Source organism: Elephantulus edwardii, unplaced genomic scaffold, assembly GCF_000299155.1.
Source record: "Elephantulus edwardii isolate Elephantulus edwardi_28Jun2011 unplaced genomic scaffold, EleEdw1.0 scaffold00326, whole genome shotgun sequence".
In the NCBI taxonomy this organism is placed as follows: domain Eukaryota; kingdom Metazoa; phylum Chordata; class Mammalia; order Macroscelidea; family Macroscelididae; genus Elephantulus; species Elephantulus edwardii.
Genome location: NW_006400076.1, coordinates 809,926 through 817,952, shown reverse-complemented (window position 1 = coordinate 817,952; position 8,027 = coordinate 809,926). Strand labels below are relative to the sequence as shown.

The 8,027-nt window shown below is 37.3% G+C and overlaps 1 protein-coding gene across 1 annotated transcript in view; it reads left to right on the top strand.

Annotated features, from left to right (window-relative positions):
* The window catches only part of ANKRD31 (ankyrin repeat domain 31), a 246,018-nt gene that overhangs the window by 159,247 nt on the left and 78,744 nt on the right, over window positions 1-8,027 (top strand). Inside the window, 3 exon segments of the mRNA XM_006901438.1 lie at window positions 4,621-4,713; window positions 4,716-4,757; window positions 7,152-7,285. Of these exon segments, the coding sequence (XP_006901500.1) occupies window positions 4,621-4,713; window positions 4,716-4,757; window positions 7,152-7,285 (269 nt within the window).

Sequence of the window (8,027 nt, the reverse complement as noted above, 5' to 3'; positions counted from 1 at the left end):
TGGGATGGGAGTGTCCGAGACAGTGCGATTGGCACAGGACAGAGCGGAGTTTAGGGCTGTTGTACATAGGGTCGCTATGAGTCGCAAGTGACTCGACGGCACATAACAACAACAGCAACATGACCAAATTATGTGAGACAAAATTTCACCATCTTTCCCTTTTATGAGCACTCTGTCAGTACTTTTTTGAAGATAAATCTTTTGACAGCCCAAGATGTATGTAGGTGTCTTTTCCAACACCACAACTCAAAGATAACAATTTTTCTTCTGTAATCCTCATTTATCGTATAGCTCTCAGTAATTGAAAAGACCATGGCCTGAATACTCACTCTAGTCTTCACACTGACATCATTGCTCCTTAATAATTTTGAGAGGTCATAATATCATATGCAAGTAAATTATTGCTGAAAATAGATAGAATAGTACATTGACAAAAAAACATAACATCTGTGATATTGCTGATGGATTTTGCACATGTATCCTGGCTAAAAACATATCATACCAGAAGAATGTGTTTCTTGACTATGCAATGGCGTCTGATTGTTTGTATCATAACAAATATTAACTTACATTGTGAAGAATGGTAATCCCAGAAGTTGTAATTTTATTCATACAAAACCAACACATAGACAAAGAAACAGTTCTCTGACTGGAGCAAGGGAGCACTTCATGGTTTAAAATTAAGAAAGGTGTATGTCAGAATTGTACCTTTATCCATACCAATTCAGTCTGTATGCTGAACAGATCATTCGAGAAGCTGGACTTTTATAAGTAGAATGTGATAGCAGGATCGAAGGAAGGCTCATCAACAACCTATGTTATACAGATAGCATAACCTTGCTTGCTGCATGTGAGGAGGACTTGAAATGCTTGTTGCAGAAGATCAGGCTACAGCCTTCAATATCAATGGTAACTCAACATTGAAAAGTCAAAGACTGTGCAGCAGTGAATGAGTGGAAATCCAAAATATCTCTACATGTTCATTAAAATTATTAAAATAAAAAAAATTATAAAATAAAAAAAAGACAAAGACTGAACCAATGAATTAGCAGTATCATGATAGATGGAGAAAAGACCGACATTATCAACTATTTCACCTTCCTTGGGTGCACAGTCAATACCCCAGGTACCAGCTGTCAGGAGGAGATGCAATGCATTTGGACAAACCAAAGAAAATCACAGGAAATAGAATGCAAAAATAAGGGACAAAAAAAAATCAACATTTTTTTAAAAAAAGATAAACCTCTAACCTCTAAGAAGGAACAGTAAGAACAAAACTGAACTCTTAATATTAGAAATATAATAGAAAAATTTTAAAATATTATATGTATATTCGTATCTACAGTGACATTGACAAAGGAAGTTTTTAAAGTATCCTATAATATATAAAAAAGATGAAGATGAGAGAGAAAATGAAGAAAATGGCAAGATCAACTTTGGATATTGAGAAAGAATTATAACCAGAGCAGCATTGAAATAACAACTGAAGTAACATAGAGTGCTTTTTAAATATTCATCTCAAATTGTTTATTATATGCCTACCTTTTTTGCTTGAGTAAATAAAAAACACCCTCCAGGATCCAACTTCAGCAAGCTACAGGCTCACCCTTAGGCAGGATCCAACCGACTTTTACATACAAAGATCCTGTTTACATGCACAAGAGGCTTCCCACCCACAACCAATTGTAAATCAGAGATAGTTAATCAGCTTACACTTGATTGCTAACACAATCAGAAATTCCCAAACCGTTTACCCTAGCTTTCAAGTAAATAAAAAATGCTTACCTTCCAGCATCCAACTGCTGCAAGCTAAAGGAGGCACCTTCAGGCAGGACCCAACTGACTTTTAAATATGTCTACCAGATCCTGTTTTGTCTACACAAGAAGCTTCCCTCCCACAGCTGATTGTAAATGAAATCAGATGCAGTTAATCAGCTTCCACCCATAGCTGATTGTAAATTAAATCAGAGACAGTTAATCAGCTTACATATGATTGCTGAATGGGAATCCAGGAGCATTTGATTGTGCTCATGAGGAACCTATACCTCGATCATGAGACTGTTGTGCTTGTGCGAATGGAACAGGAGAGAAGGCAATCAACAACAAGGTTGTGTCATCTGCATGATGAGTCCTCTTATAATCCTAAAGCCAAATTCTTCAATCTCTTGAATCCAATCTCTTGAGTTCAGCATACAAATTGGATAGATAAGGAGAAAGGATACAGCCCCTAACAAACACCTTTCATGAGTTTAAACCATAAAGTGTTCCCTTGCTTTATTCTGACAATAGCCTTTTAGTCTAGGTGCAGGTTTCACATGAGCACAATTAAGTCTCTGGGATTCTCATTTTTCTCAATATTAGCCATAATTTTTTGTGTTTCACATAGTCAAATGACTTTGCATAGTCAAAAAAATACAAATAGACATTGTTCTGGTTTTTCTCCTTTCTGCAAAGATCCACCTGACATCAGTAATGATATCCCTGGTGCTACAGCGTCATCTCAAATGCAGGTTGAATTTTTAGCATTTTCTGAGTTTCTGTAAATGTACTGTTTCAGTTTATTATTTCCTAAATCATTTTCAACAAGATTGTGCTTGTATTTGGTATTAATGATATTGTTTAATAATTTTCACATTGTTTTGGATCATCTCTTTTGGAAATGGGAACAAACATGGATTTTTTTCCCCCCAGTTAGCCAAATAGTTGCCTTCTAGTTTTACTGGCAAAACTTGATGAGCACATCTGTTTGTTGGAATGTGTCAACTGGGTATTCCATCAATTCCTGGGCCCTTATTTTTTGCTAGTGTCTTCAGTGCATCTTAAATTGCTTCCTCTATTACCATTGGTCTTTCATCATAATACTACTACTTCCTGAAATGGTTCCATGTCAAGTCAGTTCTTTTTGTCACAATGATTCTTGGATCATTCAAGATTTTGCCATAGCATCCGTCAGTATTTCAACTAGAGGACTGAATTTGTTTTTCATTTCAGTCTCCTAGATTAGTATGGTTTTTGTCTTAATGCCAGTGGAAGATAGCTGTGGCAGATAACAATGATATTGTTCCTCTGGGGTGATTATTTGAAGACTACTGGTTTAATTAAAGGGAGCTCTGGTGGCATAGTCTTTACGGATTTGCTCTGATAGACCCAATGCCCCATTTTTTTAAATCAAGCAGTGGCTTTATAGGCTAAAGATGAGCAGTCTCCCCCTATACAATTTGTTGTTGTTATGTGCCGTCAAGTCACATATGACTCAAAGCAACCTTAGGTACAACAGCTCTGAAGTCTGACCTACTCTGAGTCATTTTCACTGACTCCAGCACACCTTCCCGCATTACGCCAGTTACTGTATCAATTCATCTCATCTGAGGCTGTCTTTTCCTGCTGTTCTGAAGGAGTTGACAAAAATTAAGGCCCCAGGAATTGATGGGATACCAATTGACATACTTCAACAAACAGATGCTGCCATGGACATGTTTACCAGGTTGTGTCAAGAAATCTGGAGGACAACAACCTCACCAACTGACTGGGAGAGACCCATATTTATGCTCATTCCAAAATAAGGTGACCTGATAGAGTGTGGAAGTTATCAAACAGTATCACAAATATCACATGCAAGCAAAATTCTGCTGAGGATTATCCGAAAATGACTGGAACAGTATATCATCAGAGACCTGCCAGAAGTATGACCAAAAACTGCCAGAAATACAAGCTGGGTTTAAAAGAGGTCATGACACTAGAGACATTATCTCCAATGTCAGGTGGATCTTGGCAGAGAGCACAGAGTACCAGAGGAATGTCTATTTGTGTTTCATTGACTATGCAAAGGCTTTTGACTATGTGAATTGCAACAAAGTGTGGCTAATCTTGAGGATGGGAATCTCAGAACACTTGATTGTGCTTTTGAGAAACTTAGACCAGTAAGCAGTCCTCAGAACTGAGCAAGGAAACACTGCATGTTTAAAAATCAGGAAAGAAATGCATTGGAGATGCATCCTGTCCTCCATACCATTATATGATTTACAGCTTCTGACACCAAATGGAGAATCAGCTATGCATTGGTTCAGCTTGAGACTAGAGTTGAATTAAAGTTCAATTAATACCCTTTCATTTTATTATCCTGCTTTACTGCTTTAACCTTGTGTATGTTTTTGAAGTTTTGCTGTTAGAATTTTACAGATAATAAACTTTTAGGTTCCTAACTTGAGGGTGAGGATATTGGGCAAGAAACATAATTACTAGGCTATTCATGGCTGTAAAAGGGGGCTGCAAGTCCCAACTGTTCTGTTTATAAACTTTGAATCAGTATCCCTGCTTCTAGCTTGGCTTCACACATGCTGTTTCCCATGGTATTTGATGCCCCAAGTGCTGAGTGCCTGTGTTTGGATGTAGGCACTTGGGTAGAATATTCCCCTCTTTGATAAGTTGTTTACTTCTCCATCAGTACACTTTTCAGTTCCCCCAAATATACTGAATTCTTTTGTCCTTTTTTTCTGTTTTAAAAAATAATGTGTATTTCTGTGTAGTGTACTCAGGATATTTTGAGGAAGTTGACATGTATTTGCTAGGATCCTGCACCTGGCAGAAAAGAATTCTCAGTTTTGCATGGAAATTTTACAGAAATAAAAACAACTGGAATCAATAAAAGGAATGCTGAAGGGGAAGGTCGACTTCATTTAGCTGCTAAAAGAGGAAATTTATCTCAAGTGAAGTCCCAATAAACTCTGGAGCAGATGTGAATATGAAAGATAATGCAGGTTTGAGTCCTTTCCATTGTATTTTTAATTTGAACTCATGGGCATATACATTTCATACCTGTGCTGCTCAATTTTAATTGGCAGATACAGAAGAATTTAATGAAATAACATATGAGCAAGGGCCTATGGTGATGAAGGAAGAAGTTCAAGCTGCTTTGAAGGAAATAGCAAAAAAATAAGGCCCCAGGAATAGATGGTATACCAATTGAAGTATTTCAGCTAACAGATGCTGCCCTGGTTGTACTTACCAAGTTGTGCCAAGAAATCTGGAGAATAACTACTTGGCCAACTGACTGAAGAGATCTATATTTGCTCCCATTCCAAAGAAAAGTGACCCAGCTGAGTGTGGAAACTACAGAACAATATCATTGATTTCACATGAAAGCAAGATTCTACTGAAGATTATCCAAAAATGACTGGAACAGCACATCAGCAGAGAACTGCCAGAAGTCGAGACTGGGTTTAGAAGGGGTCGTGGGATATTGTAGCTGATGTTAGATGGATCTTAGCTGAAAGCAGGGAATACCAGAAGAATGTCTATCTGTGTTTCATTGACTATGCAAAGGTGTTTGACTGTGTGGATCATAACAAACCGTGGATGACTCTGAGAAGAATAGGAATCCCAGAACATTTAATCGTGCTAATGCAAAACCTATACTTGGACCAAGAGGCAGTCTTCAGAAAAGAGCAGGTTAACACTGCATGGTTCAAAATTGGGAAGGGTGTACGCCAAGGATGTGTCCTGTCTCCATACCTTTTCAACCTGTATGCAGAGCAGATGATCCGGGAGGCTGGGCTCTATGAGGGGAATTGTGGCATCAGGATTGGTGGAAGATCTATTAACAATCTGTGTTATGCAGATGACACAACCCTGTTTGCTGAAACTGAGGAGGATCTCATGCACTTGCTGCAGAGGGTCAAGGACTGCAGCCTTCAGTATGGACTGAGGCTCAATGTCAAGAAGACAAAGATTCCCACCACTGGACCAATTGGTAGTATCAGGATGGGTGGCAAAGAGATTGAGATTGTTCACAGCTTCAGTTTGCTCGGCTCCATGGTCAACTCTCTTGGCACCAGCAGTCAGGAAATAAAACGTATCACGATGGGAAAGTCTGCTGTTAGGGACCTCTCTAAAGTACTCAAGAGCAACGGTGTCTCTTTGGAGACTAAGGTGTGCCTGATACAGGCCATGGTCTTTGTAATTACTTGTTATGCATCAGAGAGTTGGACGATGACTGGGGAAGACAGAAGGAGAATTGATACCTTTGAGCTGTGGTGCTGGAGAAGAGTATTGAATGTATCATGGACTGCCAAGGAAACAAACAGATTCATCCTGGAGAGGATTAAACCAAGCAACTCCTTGGAGGCAAGAATTCTGTGGCTTCATATGACATACTTTGGGCATGTTGCAAGGAGGGCCAGATCCTTGGAGAGGGACGTCATGCTTGGGAGGGTGGAGGGACGGCGCAAGAGGGGAAGACCCTCTATGAGATGGATTGATTCAGTGACTGAGGTAATCAGGATGGGTGTGTCAGAGGCAATGCGATTGGCACAGGATAGAGCAGGGTTTAGGGCTGTTGTACATAGGATCGCTATGAGTTGCAAGTGACTCGACGGCACATAACAACAACAATGCATTACTCTAATTAGGAATGATCCTTTTCATATTCTATAATTGAGTTGTAAGATTTATCTTGATGTCTGAAAAAAGATTTTTTTAAACAGTTTTAACACTGGAAGAAGCTACATAGATTTGGGAGTAAGGACAACTTTCTTTTGGCCTTTTCTTTAGAAACCTTACTTTCGTTTCCTTACTTTGGAAAGAAGGCAACCTTGTCCCCATTTCCTTTTCCTATCTTTTCTTTCCTCCTTTCTTTATACTTTCTTTTTTGATCCCTTCTCTTTTTATACTAAATCTCCTCTTAAAAAATAGGTCTTTTAACGTTTTTCTCAAGCACCCAAGAGTCTTGTGTAGGAATTTCAGAGGGAAAATTTTTAAATGTTTGACTCAAATGTCATTTTAAAGACAATACAAATATCAAAATCAGAAATGATAGTGCTCTATTATCTGAGTAGAAACAAATTGACAGGGTTGGCGTTTACTCTGGTCCCATTATGCATTATGTCTCTGAGTCTTCTGTTTGGGCTCCTTATTAACAAATGTTTGAGGTGAAATTAATTTGTTTGGTATTTGTATTAGGAAACATTTATAACTGGACTAATTTGCTTTTTAAAATTAAAAGTACATATTTTAAGGCAAAATTTCCAATGACATATTTTCTATTTAATATTTATTATATATGAATCAACATTGATATTCTACTAATTCAAAAAACTGAAAGAGATCATATGGAAATTGGTTTATAATCCTCAGCTTGTCTTCTCTCATTTTAGGTTGGACACCACTCCATGAGGCATCTAGTGAGGGATCTGATGTAGAGTTATTAAAAGCTGGTGCTGATGTGAATAGTGAAAATCCAGATGGAATTATCCCCTTACGTGATACTGTTGTAAACAGTCTTTTAAAGGTACAGTACATATTTGTTGCATTTTCTATTTTTTTCTTATGAAAATAAATGAAGCTATATTATGAGTAAAAAGTAAAGTCATTCCTTAAGATTACAAATGAAGATAAAATGTGTGTGAGGTGAAAAATTATTATTTTTCTTATCTCCAATGAATCTTTTTTCTTATTTCTATCACATAATTCACTTAAGAAGAAATAAAATGAAATGGCTTCCACTTAGAGGCTATAAATTTTAATACTCATTGCCCTTAGTAGGCTGTTAATTTTTATGGAAACAGACAGCTGTATCTTTCTTTTTTTTAATTTTTAAATTTTTTTTTTCACATCTTTCTTCTGTAAAGTGGCTAGTGAGTTGGAAGCATTGACTTTTCAGTTACAAGCCAAGCATTTAAATGCGGTACTACCAAGGATTTTTCTAAATTTTGAACATTCCATTTTAAATTGTCTAAAATTACTTATTTTTGTGCACAGAAGAGGCTGATTATAATACTGATACAGGTGACTGATTTTTTTTTTACTCAAAATTTCTCCAGTGAGTTTGATTCTTCAAAGGAGTACAAAAGAGTTGCATGTTTCCTGGGCATGCTGCATTTTGTTGTTGTTGTTTTTCTCCATCAAGTAGCCAGGACAAAATTATCTTCTTTTTTTTTTCTATAATTATATTTTATTAATTTTCATAAACATTTACAGAGATTTTGGGCTTCCACTCATTCATTGTTGCACTATTCTCTCTACCCTCCTCC